The 16,071-nt window shown below is 35.5% G+C and overlaps 1 protein-coding gene across 6 annotated transcripts in view; it reads right to left on the bottom strand.

The window, feature by feature from the left end:
- DMD (dystrophin) overlaps positions 1–16,071 on the bottom strand; it is a 1,157,417-nt gene that overhangs the window by 844,092 nt on the left and 297,254 nt on the right. For 5 of the 6 annotated variants that reach the window (XM_075520648.1, XM_075520634.1, XM_075520658.1 and 2 more), the window contains exons 8-9: positions 11,162–11,343; positions 10,040–10,162 (exon numbers count right to left, since the gene is read on the bottom strand). In XM_075520648.1, coding sequence (XP_075376763.1) covers positions 10,040–10,162; positions 11,162–11,343 — 305 coding nt within the window. The remainder of the gene's footprint in view (positions 1–10,039; positions 10,163–11,161; positions 11,344–16,071) is intronic. The other variant, XM_075520666.1, reaches the window with a different exon arrangement.

Raw genomic sequence — 16,071 nt, 5'->3', positions numbered from 1 at the left:
CTTTCAGGACTGGAATTTCTGAAGAAGGTTTGAACATCTAAAAAAGTGTCTGTTCCTCCCTGCCCCAAATGTATTGTTCTTTTAAAAGGTACTACTATCTCTTCCTACTTCTCCCCTTAGCTCACTGATCACCTCAGGCTAACACACCCATAATAATGATATTGCTTAGAATACTTTTAAATCTCAGAAAACTACAAAGCAAAATTCCTTAATACTATTGTATATACAGAGACAAATGTCTTTGCTGTTTGGAATGAAAGTGGAAAAATCTATGAATATCTTCCTTTGTACACTTGTACCTGAAGTCTGTACATGCACACCAAAACCACAAAGTACATGTTGCAGTATCTTAGACAAGAGTCTTCTACACAAGCATTACAATACACAGTTTCTATTGCGTCAAAATCACTGGGGGGAAGAAAGAAACCAGCACTTTGATGATCAGTAGAGATAAGCAATCTGGCCTTTTCAAAGGTCACTACTTCAGGTAAACATGCAGACCTGCCTGCCATACAAATGTGAACTAACAAATAATCCATGGCATTTCCTACAGACCCTGAAAACATACAACTCTAATGCTGTTGTTATAAATACTGGGGAAAAAATGGTTATCCCCTTTCTCACAGTGTAATGATTTGGGCAAAAGGACAATCAGTAAACAGAACCTCACATTGATTCTCTATTCTCTCTGGGCACTTCATTCATTCACTTCTCAAAATCCATCTTTTATATCTTAAAAACAGAAGAATTTGCTGTGCACCAAAAATATTTTACATTTTACCATGAAGAGTATTATATGCACCTGAGGGCACAAAGGTTTTATCCACAGAAATCTTACAATTTTCTAATAGAGTAGAACATGAAGCTAATTAACGCCTCAAAGTTACAGCTACGCTTGGCCACAGGCATTTCAAGGGCACAATGCATATCCTGTACCCATTTTTTGAAGCTATCTTATTTTAAAAAGCTATTCAGTTTTACTTTAGTTAAATAAAATTCAACCATGTGATGGTGTAACACTGTGTAGGAAATTTAGTTAAATTATACAAAAGTAGTGCACTTAACACTCACCAGAAGTAGTTCTAACTACAAAACACAATCCTTATTGTCTTCATCATATTCACATACATTTAACCAACACTTCAAGTAATCCTCTGAAAGCTATTGTATGTTAAAATAAATGTCTCGTCTGACATTCTGCAGAAAAACAGGCAGAGAAAGCTCAGATGAAGCTACTGGGGTCAAGGAAGCTTCTCTCGGTGATGAGGGCCATCAAAGCCATTGAGAAAGAGGAGGCTCTGGAGCCACCTTTCTCTCCTATTCCTGAGCACGTGAACAAAATGTGCTGCTGCTACATCCACACTGCAGTATTTCTTTGGGTTTGTTTTATTTTTTTTTCTGGTGTTATTGATAATTCTCAGCTGGAGGCATGAAAACATGATTAGACTAACATATGAAGTAGACAATCTCATCTTTGCTGTCTTTTTTATTTTATTAATGCCAAATCCAGATAAATAATAATTAAGAAAAATTGTTAATAAACTAAGTTTTAAAATAAAGTAATGATATCTGAAATTATGAACCAAGATTTTATCATACTATTGAGAAGTTCACCTGATATACAGAGACCAGTAACAATGTAATAATAACGCTGTTTAGAATGATGCTGTAATTTTATCTCTGGACAAATACTTTAAATTGCTTTTGTGTGGTGAAACCTCCTGTTGATTTGAGAGGTTTTGCAAGAGATAAGAGTTCTGTCTTCCTTTTTTTTGCATTTCAAAGGTTTAACTAGGTGTAATGAAAGAGTGCAAAGTGTGAACCCATCTTTTAAATCAGATGACATAACAAAGGTGAATACTCAAGTAAATGCAGTAGTTCTATATATGGAGTTGAAATCCATGCTCAGTACATCTTTCAAAATCACTGAATGCATAAGCTAAGTATTAAAATGTTTGACAGTCTCCCCGTTATTTGACTATTTGTCTTTAAATAGAACCCAGCATTCTCACAAAAGATTGATACAGTATCAATCAAAGAGGAAATGGTAGTCTCATCTTTGACAAAATTGTATTTAGAAAAGATAGAGAAAATAAGAAAGGAAGTTACTGTTGTTCCTTTTTTTTTTTTTTCTGTTTTCTTAATCAGCCTTAAAATTTTGAAATTCCAATGACCAGGAGCCAAAGTGAGGAAATGAACAGGTATCTTGCATCTCAGTCCACTCAAGAGCTCCTGTGACTTTGTATAATCTAAAGGAACAAGCAAATCACAACAATTAAGGTTTATGTGCAGATGCAGATAGCTTTGATTTAGATACTGCTGTGAGTTTCCTACATCAGAAGAGTTAGACAATAGCACGCCATCAACTTATTGCATGAATACCTAAGATAGTAGATAAACAGTCAATTGCTTGCTTTCTCAGTCTCAGACTAAATTCTCTTTTCATATTTGCATAATGTGAAAGACCTTTCTTAAGGATTTGAAATGGGGATGCATAATGACTGCTGGAGTTGTATGAATCCTCAAGTTCCTTCAATTTCAGTCCTGAGATTAGGAAAAAATGAACACCAGTCTATCTAGCAGTAAGGATTTTCTTTAGCACCGTGTCCTACATTTCATGTAGCCCTTCCCTTCCATCAAATCCACTGCTGATATAAGCAATTCTGCACTACTGCCTAAATGCTGGAAGCCAGGAGGGGGATTCAAATCTATTAGTTAACATATTATGGATATAAAAACCACTCAAATGTTTACAGTAAATGAGTGTGTCTTCATTTGCTGTACCTACATCCATTTTTGACATATCACACACATACACTTATTAATAACCCTACGTTCAAGAGACTTAGTGGCACAGAATAGCTTAAATGAACATTTTTAAATGTTATGTATGCTTTTTTATCTTATTGTATGCCTTGAAAATTAAGCTATTTAAAAACCATAGAAAATGGGTTTCTTTTCAAGACAAGAGAGGCAAAAATACTTAAAATTACAAAATTCTTTCCGTGAAAACTTTAGAAGTGAATGCTTTCACTCACATTCATGAGGGTCCTAATTTGGCAACAGCAGATTTTCACTACAGATTAGATCTTGTGTAACAGACTTTTAAAAAAACAAGCAGGTGTTCTATCACAGTTCAACGCTGAAATTAAGAATCTCTTGGTAAGTGAGCTTTTCAAAAAAATACAGATGAAACTTAAAATAACATGGAAGCTAGTTAAAAGCATCTAAAAAATAACCCATAAGAAAAAATAATCAAGGACAAAGTGTGTTATTGAAAGTACCTACAGTTCTCTGTTCAGAAATACATTCACTAATAATGTAATCAGGGAATGACCCGTATAACTTTTCCATGTTTCTAACAGTTAAAAAAAACAACTTTAAAAGTAATTCCAATCAGATTCACCTGTTACAAAATGTTTTTGTTCTTTGATATTGCCAACCACATGTAGGTAAACTCATGTGATTATTAGATTATCAATCTATTTAGATTTATTAGACTAAATCCGAATATACAGCAGATAAAGATATATTTTATCTAGGATTTTTTCTTTTCTGAATAACACATTACCCTTTTTTATTAGTCAGCAAGGAACAGTCCAATAATTCACATGGGACACACCACATGGCATTTCTAGTGTTCCTATGTTTAAACAAGCTTTTTAGCTACTTTAAGTAAGAAACCATAGTTGAAAAAGTCTTACGTAAAAAATAAAAAATTCTCTCATATGATTTTTAAGGTCAATTAAAAGGGAAAGTTAAAAAGAGATAGAAAAGTCAGTAAGTAATTGCTTTTTATGTCAAACTGTAAAGAAGTGTCATTACCTGTTGGAGGTGAAAACACAGCTTAATTAGTGAATGCAAACAGGTATGTGAATAGGCACCTGTACAGGCAGCAGATAACTGTGCATGGGTGTGTAGAACGAGGGCTGCTGAATGTCTGAAATTGCACTTCTGATCTCTGACGCAGATTCCCACTACTTGCTAGCTGCAACCAGTAGGGGCTGGTTGTAAACTTTGATAACAAATGGTCTAGACAAAAGCAGCATGTTCTGAATCCTTCCATTAATGAAGAGGTGTGAGACAGAAGCACCAAGTAGGAGGCTGATCATGAGTTGTGCTTCTGCACGTAAACTGTTTAGACTCGGAAAACTGGAGGCTTAGGGTTATGGGAAGAAGAGCTGCTGATGAAAAGAAGCATCCTGAAAAGAAGAACTGGTGTCAGGGAAGAGAATGGGGTTTGGAAATAAGGCAGAGAAGATGCTGACTAGAAGACAGATCCTAGAAGTGGGAGAAGATTCTGTAGATCAGAGAATCATAGAATCATAGAATACCTCAAGTTGGAAGGGACCTATAAGGATCATCCGAGTCCAACACCCTGTTCCTCGCAGGACTACCTGAGATTAAATCATATGACTAAGAGCATCATCAAGATGCTCCTTGAACTCTGACAGGACTGATGCCATGATCACTTCCCTGGGGAGCCTGTTCCAGTGACCGACCACCCTCTCAGTGAAGAACCTTTTCCTAATGTCCAATCTGAACTTCTCCTGATGTGGCTTCATACCATTTCCTTGTGTCCTATCGCTGGTCACCAGAGAGGTATGTGGAGACAAGTAGCGGAGGATGCCTGGGGATCTTGGCTGGTGATGCCCAACATCCGTAACTGCAAGCAGGGGCACAGCACAAATTGATGCAACTTTCTGCCCAACCTTCCTGGACCAGCAGCAACCACTCTGCTGGGGAGGGAAGTTGGGACCTCGTGAGCTTACCTCTGGTGGGAACCAAGTGAGTGAGTGTGTGAGATAACTAAGTAGAGTAAAAGCTCTGATCTCATTGGGCTCTTAAATACCAGGATCCAGATCCACTATGGGTTATCGCTTACTCTGTCTCACCCATGAGAGTACTAATATTTTTGACAGCAAAAACACTTGAAAAGAGTCTACAATAAACGTTCAAACCAAAGAAATCACAAAAATGAGTTACAACTGCTGCTGGTGTCTACACGAAGCAGTGACAGGAAACTGAACTGTCATTTTGACAACCCTTCAGGCTTGGAGAAGAAGCCATCAATTTATCAGACTGTTACTGAAAATATAAAATATATAAACATGCTTGAAACTGCTTCCTTTATCATTTTGCAAACTATTCCTTGAAGACATGGCATTCAGGAGAGCTCCCTAAGTAACCCAAAAGGCTTGTTCTTAGCTTCACTTTTCTATCTCTGCATCTCCTTGTTCTGACCTCTGGTGATGGATTTTGCTATTTTATTATGCGTAGTCTGAATCTTAGGGATCTCACTTAGCTCTGCAGAAACAGTTTCTAGCTTTCTGAATGGAGAAAGTTTCTATTTAAAAGAGAACACCTAGGCTCACAGCTGGGACTATGGTTATACTTGTTGCCCAAATTATATCCATCAAGATACTGTGATTAAATGTGCAAGTAATTCGGCAAGTATTTTCTGAAGTTTCCTGACTTCTACTTTAAATTATCCCATAAATCCAGTATGAACACTCAATGCTGACAATGGGGTATTTTCTGTGCTGAGTATCTTACCTTAGAAATATTACCAAGAAGTTGAAACTAAAATTCTATCTGGTTGTACTTTAATCTACAAGAGCTCTCTTCTGATGCCTCTCCAAAGGGCACTTTACCACAAGGTAAACAGGACAGTATTTGGATCACAGCCTTTAAGTAAAAGAAAGGTCTGTTTTAGTCCAAAGGAAAGCAATATGGCAATTCTGTGATGCTGTGCCACTAAATCCTGTGGCATAGATGAACCCCAAAGGGTCCCAGAACAGAGGTCTCACAGCACTTTTAAAGAAGTTAACTTGCTGGCAGAAGACCAAGAGTGTGGCAAATTAAGGGTCTAGAAAACCAGAAATCTCAAGGGCAAGGCTGCCAGAAGGATTTTGTGCCGTGTGTGAGTAAATTCAGCTTAATTTTATAATGAGTTTCTAGTGACCTTCCAAGCTAGTTACTATAGTTATGAACTGATGGAGAAAGTCCAGTACAGTAGCTCTGTAGAATCCATATCACAAAACAGAGAACATGAGAAAAAATGCATTACAATACGTCTGTAAAACAGGAGTAATGACTGAAGCATTAGGAATTTCCCACAAACTAATGACTAGGTTGAGGCCTGAGGTGAAGCTTCCAATTCTTAAGTCCCAAATCAAATCATTAAGTGCTGGGGAACACTGTCCCCGTTAGCCACTGCTGCATCCCAAATGATTTTAATTCAAATCTACTGAAGCTTGTCAGTTTAAATGCTAAGAGTAATCCTGCACACAAATTCTGTATTTCATATAACATAACACAGAATGAAGAAAATGTAACTCCTGTCAAAAGAACAAAAATCTACAAAGATATTGATGCAATGGGCTTGATTTTGCATAACGGACAATTTAAGGCAGCCAGACTCACATTTGACCTTTTAGACAGGCTTGCCAAAAGCTTATTTGCAAAAGTACCAGTCTCAAAACATACATAGATTTTGCTCATCCCAATCTTTTCAATGCTTACATTTTCAGCACTGTTTTCCTAATAGATTAATAAAAGTTTCTTTTCTAGGTACTTCAGTGTTTTACAAATTTTTTTTTTTTTTACTTGAACCCTTTTAAAACAGTATATTTTATGTCCTGTGGAGTTCAGGTAGTAGGTAGTAAGTAAAAATGAAGGCAGTGAGATAGGAGTTTTGCCTGGGATCAGTATGAGAAACTGCCCTGATAAAACATTTTTGGAAAAAATTAGGAAGTAAAACTATCATTCTTCTTGGTCAGATGTTCAATGAGATGAAGAAATATAACAAAACCAAAGGCTTTCATAAATATAAAACACAAGTGAAAGGGTAATTTTAAACAGGGATTTTGAAGTGTCTCAGAAAATTAACTTGAGGATCCCTTTTTTCTAAGTGAAGCTAGACAGACTGTCTCATTACAGAGACTGCACAGCAGACAAAATACAGAGCTGCGAAGTCAGGCAAGCCTTCTGTAATTGCTGAGCAGTAACTGCCATCTGAAACTTGTCAACATAAATATTTTCTCTTGGGCCTTTATTAATGTTAATACAGGGAATTCAAGGATTTAGGTTTGAGAAGTGGATTCCTGTCCTAGGATCTGCATGAGTTTATGAACACTTTCTAAGTAAACAACGTAAAGGAGGAAAACTTTTCCTGGGCGTTAGCAGAAAAACTGCTATTCTTGTTAGCAACAGCATTTAAAAAGGCTTAACTGCTTCAACCAGAAGTGGTCAAGCACAGACCAAACAAGAAGAAGGCACCAAGTGAACTGGTTGGCAGAACAATGATTTTATTTAAATCTGAGGTATGTCACAGTTAAGCAAAGCAAGACTTGTCTGGCCAAAATTTGTGCAACTAGAATACTAGGCCTTGCAAATATAGTACTGAGCGACAGAGTAAGAATTCAGAAAGGAAGGGTGAATTTAAAGACACACAGATTGTGAAGGCATTAGGAAGTGTGAATATGGGGAAAGTGAAGTGAAATGTAACGTACAAGAAAAGACAAGGGTAGAAGATAGAAGGGAAAGGACTTTGACAAATAATGGTGTAAGAGGAAATGTCATTCTTTCTTGCCAATAGGGAGCTCAGAGAATCATAGCTCATTTCACTTTTACAATTTCCAGCAATTGACATATGCAGTAAACATACGGCATCTATGGTCAAATTTGCAGGATAACATTCAAAATCTTTGGAAAGAGGTCTTATTTCATTTCTTTTTCTTCTGAGTTTCAGTTGGCTCATGCCTGGACTACAAAATCTGTCGGACCATTCTTCCAAATGCAGAACTTTAAAAATATCACCATATTAAACACAGTGACTTAAGATCAATCTTAGCAGCTAGAACCTCTAAACAGAAGCAGGTGAAAGACTTTTTGTTGATAATTATTATGTATCTTCTTTGATTATCTTGGAGAAATTATAATATTCAAGTCCTGTAAGATGAAAGTTTGTAAAGAACTGAAAAGAAAAATGACTCAGATATTTCAACAGAAGACCAACAGACTTAGTGAAAATCTTTCTTCTTTATGATAGCACCTAAGATACTGTTGAAACTGGCAGACTACAGTAAACTAAATCTACTGAAATTTTTCTTTCATAACTAGATGGAAATGAGAGACAGCTCCCTAAACTTTACAAAATCCAAGAAAAAAAAAGCTGACTTTGTCTTGATTTCTTTAATGCAGTCCTCTAGAGAAGTAGATTTTACTGAAAATCCTACAGGCAGTTGCAATACCAATACTGGTATCCCAAACTCGTAATATAGCTGGCAGAAAATTGGAAGGCTACTAAGAATTGAAAAGGAAATAATATTTATTTGATTCAGTTAAAATAGATGGGATTATTAAGGTATATCAGCTTCAGATATCTAGAGAAAAAATTATCAGTCACTATTTTACCGGGATTTTAAATTTGTTGTAATAGTTAGATGATGGCTGTTCTTCAAGAAATACATGGCTAGAGCACAAAAATCATTACCACTGATTAAGAATTGCATATATTGAATTGGCATATTAGTTGGTACTACTTGCAATTCAAGTTTATCTTGACGATGATGAGACTGTGTCTGGTGATTTTCACTTAGGATTTTTAAGTGAATGCTTTTCATTTGTTAATATTTGTTGTGGCTCTAGCACAATAGAGCCCAGTTCTGGTTAGGTCTTCAGATTCTGCCAAATCAGCAGAATTATAGTATTATAGTAGTAGTTATTGCATAACTGTAATAGACAAAGCTTCCAAATTCAGGAAGACAAGATCTGAAAACTGGAATTCATGGTGAGGATTAAATAATAGAATGGTATTTTCTTACTACCTTTTAATAACTATGTTCTGTAGAATTGACTTCAATTATATCAGCTTGTACATTATGCTTGATGGCGGGGGTGTTGACAAAACCCACAATCAATCACAATAAAAATAGCTCAAGAAAAAATGTTATATCATGACTCTTCATTCTTCTCAATTATCAGTATAGTATCTCAGTAGAACAAATCAATTATACCTGTTTTAAACACCTTGTTTAAAAGCTGCATTAATCATCACTGCAACACATTTGATGTTAGTATAATGTAGCAGGGCTCATGCTTATGTGCATAGTATTTCTTTCCTGGAGTATTTAAAGGAAGTCATTATTCAGTAAAATACCTGTCACTTGAAGAGTAGATTTGGAAACACGGTGTTGAATTAAAGTGTAATTTTGTAATAAATTTTTAGAGGTTAGACAGAATTAAGTCTCCCCAAGAGAACTCACACTGTACTGCCAAATACATGCAGATCTCTTTTCCCCAAAGTAATGCAAGGAAAGAACGTTGCATTACACAATATGACCTTTAGCTCTCACACTTGTCAAAAGTTATAAAAATCTGACTACTGAAATGCTCATTATAAGGATTGCTTGAAACAAGTTTTATTAAACTACTGCAGCTATTTAGAAGTCAAAAAACCCAAACACAAAACCCTAACCTGAATGTTGGCATGGTGCCGTTTGTGATAAACTGACCAGCTGTTATCATCTAATAATCCAGGTCCTATTAAATTTAATGTTTCCTTTCTCTTCTGTCCACCAACAGTAACCTGAAAAATATCATTACCTAGTATTTTCTTTAATAGATATGAGGGTTAGGAAAAGCAACAGAAAACCAATGGTTCTTGTTTTTCTATAATCAAACCTTAGACAGAAATATAATAATTAGATGCCAAATACAGCTTACGTTTGGTTTGTTCTTCTAATACTCTTTTAAGGCAATATATGTACTATTTTCAAAAATGACATAACAAAGGAAGTAGTTTATGATTCTAAACCAGCAGTGTTTGAATGCTGTTGATCCCTAACAATCAGCATAACACCTATTGCCAGCCATGCTGAAATACACAGTAAAAAGTAACTACTCAACAGATGCTAAAAAAACCCTGGAAAAAGTAGGTCATCAAGATCAGGTACAAGCAAAAAGCACAAACTCTTTCACTCCAAGCACAAGCTTAATAAAACAGTTTTTAAAACAAACAACAATATTGACAGACCTGTGGAGGAACCTGCCTCCTTTTTTGGTCAGGGGATGTGACATACACAGCTTGTGTATATGCATAACTTTTGAACCGTGGTTTAGGAGAAGGTGAAGGTCCCTGGGGTACACTGACTGTGATCTACGAAGAAGAAATTAGAGGTGGAAAGAACAGACATATGGATAGGAGCATGCATTATAGAAGTAAAGTAAAGATTTTAAGACTAGGTGAAGAAAGAGAAGTAGGAAGGTCATCACCAGTTCTATTTTTCAAGGACAGTGTTGGTATTCAGCAGTCAAAATTGTGATGGTATTAAGGAAAGCTCTCATTTAATCTGACATCCTTTCCAAAAGCAACAAACTGTCAGGACTCAATACCAGCAGAATACCAATGTAAATTGAAGTTTCTTGATAATTTACAAGCAAAGGTTCAAAAAACAAGTGATCTTGTAGTAAATCCTGAATAAACAGAGCCAATATTCATCTGCTCAGTACTCTAAAAGAGACTGAGCATCCCAAAAGCAAACTACAGATTAAATTCAGACAAGTACACTAGGCCTGAAATCCACTAAACACTTCAGCAGAGACTGTCTGATGGTTTCAGTCAAAAACATAACTGACATTGCAAGCGTAAATTAATTCCAAGTATTACATGAGCTTTTTGAGAGGCCGACCGTGAGCTGAGAACAGATGATCTTAAGATATAAGTCAGTGTAAATAAAATGCTAAAAAATTAAAAACGTATCATGAATATGAAAAAATGTCAACTGCTATTCTCTAAAAGAGGTAAAAAAGTTTCTACATGTCTGTGTTTAAATGTAAAACCTCCCCCTGTTTCTGCGTTCTTCCTTGTGGTGCCCTTCCACAATCAAAACACCTAGTGCTGTAAAAGAGAAGTGCAAAGCACTTATTTGCTGAATAGTTAACTTTTAAAACAGCCCGGTGCAAAGTGAAATGCAGTACAAAAATACAGTTCACACAGACAAGTACATTTGACTTGCCTGTGGTGAAGAGACTTTGTCCATTATGCCTGTGGTTTTTTTGGCTTCCATTGGCCATCTAACATCAAACTTACGGGGTAGGTAAGGGAAACAACCACTTTCGAGCAGCAAGAGGAAAGCAGAAAAGTGAAACAACTCACTTCTTGTGAAAAACGCTGTTGATGATGTACTTGTATGTGCTCTTCTCTAGTGACCCTTGAGTGTCGTGGCAACATCTCCACCTCCCTGACAGCTTCCATGGTGACTTGCTGGGGCAGAACTTGGAAGAGGGAAGTCACGTACATTAAGATGGACTTCTTATCTGGACAGGCAGTTGCAACGTCTGGAAGGCAAATTAACGTGCATCATTTCGGTTTCCACATTAGACATGAGAAATAGCCAATCAACTTCATGGAAAGTTGACAGACTAATAAGCCATCTATTGTCTACCTGAGTTCTCTAGAGACTAATTACAATCTTAAAATCAGTTCCAAAATTACAGACTAAACTTGTATACCAATGAGAAGGAGCCAAAGTTTATAAAAGTAACAGTTATCTCATTCAACATGAACTTTCCCTCTAGATTTCTCTAGTCAAAATGCACATAGTATACAATTTAACACTGTGATCCTCATTAAGCAGGACTAGATGTAGGAAAAGGTGTATTTTCTTGTGCTGTATAAATACTGCAGTTAAAAAAAAAAAAGGGCAAGCTCATTTTCAAAGTCGTGCCTTGTATGTTCTCTCCACATCTTTTAATCATTGGAAGCGACAATGATGTAGAAAAAAAAAAAAAGATTTACAGTTTTTTCTAGTGACTGGGTTCATACAAAACAACTACTGAAGCCAACCTCTAATATAGCTGCATAGCTTTTATAATTCTACTTAGTCTTATATTATTCATGAAGTCTGTGGAACATCTAAGGAACACGGAATTCACAGACATTAAAATACATAATAGAACAACTCTTTAAAAAAAAGGCCTTATAAAATCTCTGTGGACTTTAGCAGCAAGTACAAGAAACTTCGTGTGAACACAAAGACAATTTCAGGTTTTGCACGTAGCCATGATATACATCAGCAGGAAAAGTAGTTTATCTGACTCAACATTTCAAGTCAATAACAATTTGTAAAAATGTAAGGCATGTGGCAGCTCTTTGAAGTAGTTACTTTGTTATTTGGCATTGACATTTACCTCCTACACTCAGTCTAGTGAATCAAGATGTAAAAAGACTGTTGTACAAGAAATATATCATTAATTCCATAAGTGTTTTAACATGAGTGCTGGCAGAAAGCCAAGAGCTATGAGTTTTTACTGTTCTACATCAATCCTGGCTTAGCTAAGATTTCAGTTCAGGAAAAAAAAAATACAAAAAAGAAAATCAGCTAATATATTCTGGCAGACTCAATAATGCTACAGTGTGGCATCTCATTCTCTCTTCCTAGACTGCAGGATACATGAGGGAAGGCACCTTATGTTAAAAGATTCACATATATTTGGAAATCAAGAAAAGACATCCTATCAATATTTTTGGTTTGGCTTTCTGACCTATCTCCATACCTTTGCTTGATACATTATGAAAGAGAGCTGAAGGTTTAGTTCTACTTAGAGTTGGCTAGAAAAATGGCACGTACCCTCCAACATCCCCACCACCATAAGATTTATTGCCTCAGTAGCCACAGTATATAGAATATGCTCATTTAAACAAACAAACAAACAAACATACATGACTTTTCCAAATCAAGTCACACTACAGTCCTGTCTCCACAGGCTTCACTTCTGTGATAGAATTCAGTCCAGGAAGTATTTTGCTAACACCATCTTCTTGTCTTCTCATTAATATTTTGGTATCGTTTTGTTATACTCAGTGTCCACTAGTAATTGATGTTTACAAGAATATGCATGCCTTTACACAGGCTAGAGTACACACTGAAAGAACAGACATTAGTGCCAGCTGTGATTTTTCCATTTGTTCTTCATTATTTTTCTTTTCAAAATGATGTGGTAATCAAATAGGCAAATACCTTATCATTTATCTACACAAATATCTCTCACAATAAATAAAGCAAGTACCTTGCAAACAATGTACATGCCAAAAATTGTTTACCCATTCTATCTGACAAATAAAAAGTACATATGCAACTGTCAGAAACCACTGGCAAATAGGAAAAGATTTAATTATTTAATCACAACAAATAGCTAAACAACCATTGTTGCAAAGCCTGGAATATCAATCTGTCTCTCAAAATTCTTTTTTGTAAGCTCTTGAATTACCAGAGCAGGAATGACTTCTGTTATCCTGTCCTATGCCTTTGCCTTCATATTTTTTTCTTTTTGAATCCTAGTCTACTATATTGTCTTTACCACCTATTAAGATTGATGGATATTTGAAGTCCTAGTAGTTAGGCAGTGAATAAATTTAAATTTAAGCACTTGCTCTAAGGAAGTTCACAATTCCTTGGAAATATGTCTGCTTTCATTTCTGATGGCAAAATATCTGTCAAGCCAACCTACACCTTCTAAAAACTAATCTCAAACTCTGGGAAAATATGGAAGATATTTAAGAAAATTAAGTCAACGTATGTAGACTATGCCATTATTCAGATACTGGCTTTGAGAGAAAAAGTAAAACCAAAGGACTTATCCAGAAAATTTTTTTCAAAAACAAGGTATCTTCTCCAAATTCAGCTCAGAAGCAATACTTTCTGAATATTTTCATTGATTTTCTTGTCAATGACCTTCCAGGATAGGATTGAAAAGAATAAAGAAGAATAAAACCAAATTAGACTACAAGTCAAAAGAGAGTTTAAAATGGGCAGCATTATAACATTAGCACAAATTATATTCTTAACCTGTTAATCAATCAAGAATCTGAAAGACTTTGGAGAGCTCTGAAAACCATTGCAGCTCTTTAACAAGAAACAGTTGTAACAAAAGTATTGGAAAAGTTTTCAGCATTAATTTTCCAGCTATTGAGAGGAATCTTCTACTGTAGAAAACTTTATGCTGGCAGATTAATATTATTCAAAAGAATACAGTGACTTTCTGGTACTCAAACTGAAATGTGTCACATGAAGCATATTGGTCACAGAACTTGTTTTTGATACACCTTCTGTTCCATAGGCTTACTTATTAAGACATATGGTTTCTTTAAGCATCTTCTATAGTGAAAGAAACAAAACTCCTTTGCAGGATACAGAACAAGGCTCTGACTTTACATTCTCTCCCTGAAAAAATATTCACACACTCGTACCATTTAGAGAGATTAGACTCTCCAGGGGAGGTTTCCAGTCAAATTGAGAAAGTAAAGAGAAATAAAACAAAACACTTCTAATACACCGTCTGAAAAACCTGTCTGATACTAAGGAGACACCGTAAGAGCTAGAATTCGACCATGAATTTTAATGTACCATAATATCCTGTTCATCTAGAGACAAAGCTACTTGGTAACAAGTCCCAAAAGAACAAGAACAATCTGGTTTCACCACAGAACTCTAAAACCATGAAATAAACACCAATCCACCCCTGTTTAAGTGCTGCTGCCTTTAAAGGGTTATTATGGATTTAATTCAGAAGCAATTTGCCTGATAAAAGTTCACTACAGCTTGATTTTATTAGCAAATATTCTTCATTTTCTGATGGACATAACTACAAGTTTGATTGTTTGTTGAGGAAGGGTGACTACAATAAATCTGAAATGTTCTGAAACCAATTCTCTTCTGTAGGATACGGTGCCAAAAAAGTAAATAAATAAAAAAAACACCTCAAACTTCAAAAAGTGATCCAACAGCCAATTTTTATAAGCCTTGTAGTTCACAAGTGGTTTGTTCTTACATCTGTATGTTCTGTTAATGAGAAATTCCCTGCCAACATTCCCAGTTCTGGTGGAAAGAAGCATTTTTAAGAGATGAGTCAAAGTGAGACATAAACCACCTAAATAAACTCCATATTAAAAAGTACTGCACAGATCTACCAACAAGAACAAAATCCAGCATTTTGTTATACGGTGTTATATTATGTATATATAGCCACACACAGACCACAAATTACAAGTATTCATGCAAATGTTGCTTCCAATTTTCAAATACTTGTCTACTTATAATACAGCCATTCCTATTTATTAATATTTTGCTTTCTCAAACCTTTGACCAAATAACAGTTCTGACACTATGTATGCTGATTCCACTCACTCTTTGTATCAAACTAGTAGCAAAGTAACTTTGAAAGAAGAAAGCTTAAATGCCTGCTGCATTGCCAGAAAGATTATATTACTGTACATAAATTGCTGATGTGGTTTCTTTACATTGAGAGACAAATTCTGAAACATATTGTACCTTATACAGTGCTGAGAAGCAAGATAAGACTTGAGCCCTAAAAATACAAAAAATCCTTTGTCCTCAAAAGAAGTAGGAAGGATTTTCAGACAATCACAAAGTAGAAAACAGAAAACTCTAACTTTTAAATCCTATACATCACCTGGTACTGTTGGCTTCTATGATGACAGTAATAATAAAAAATTTCAATATTTTAGTATTAACTTGCTGCTGTCCCACATGACATTTTAAAAACCATACTAAAAGAACATTGCTCTCCCTTCCATACCACTGAAGGAGATTCTCAAAGTTGACTTGAATTTTCAGAGATTACAGAGCTTTTTTCCCTGATAAATGGAGGCTGTTGTTTTTTCTTCTATCAAAGATATTTTTCATTTTAAGGCTTATTAATGATACTAACACAATATTAACATTTATTAGAATTTCTGAAAACAATCCTACTGCTATCTCCAAATGCATCTGTTTAGAAAGGTCTTAAAAGATGCACGGCAGATAAACTAACTGCAGAAGCTCTCAGATTGTTGAGATAAGACAGAACCTAACTGATATGTAAAAGATTAGTTTCTACAATGTAAACTCATTACAGGAGCGATTTCAATGTTCATTATGGCAACTCCCACTGTGGCACCAACCTCAACTACAGTATCTAAGATGAGGGCAAAGTAGAAGTATTTAAAAATGTACAAAGAGAACTTCCATGTTATTTTTATTTATTTATTTTACCTTTTAGACTCAA

The sequence above is a fragment of the Mycteria americana genome, chromosome 1 (genome assembly GCF_035582795.1).
Source record: "Mycteria americana isolate JAX WOST 10 ecotype Jacksonville Zoo and Gardens chromosome 1, USCA_MyAme_1.0, whole genome shotgun sequence".
NCBI lineage: Eukaryota > Metazoa > Chordata > Aves > Ciconiiformes > Ciconiidae > Mycteria > Mycteria americana.
Note: the sequence above shows the minus strand (reverse complement) of the source record. Positions and strands in the feature narration are given on the sequence as shown.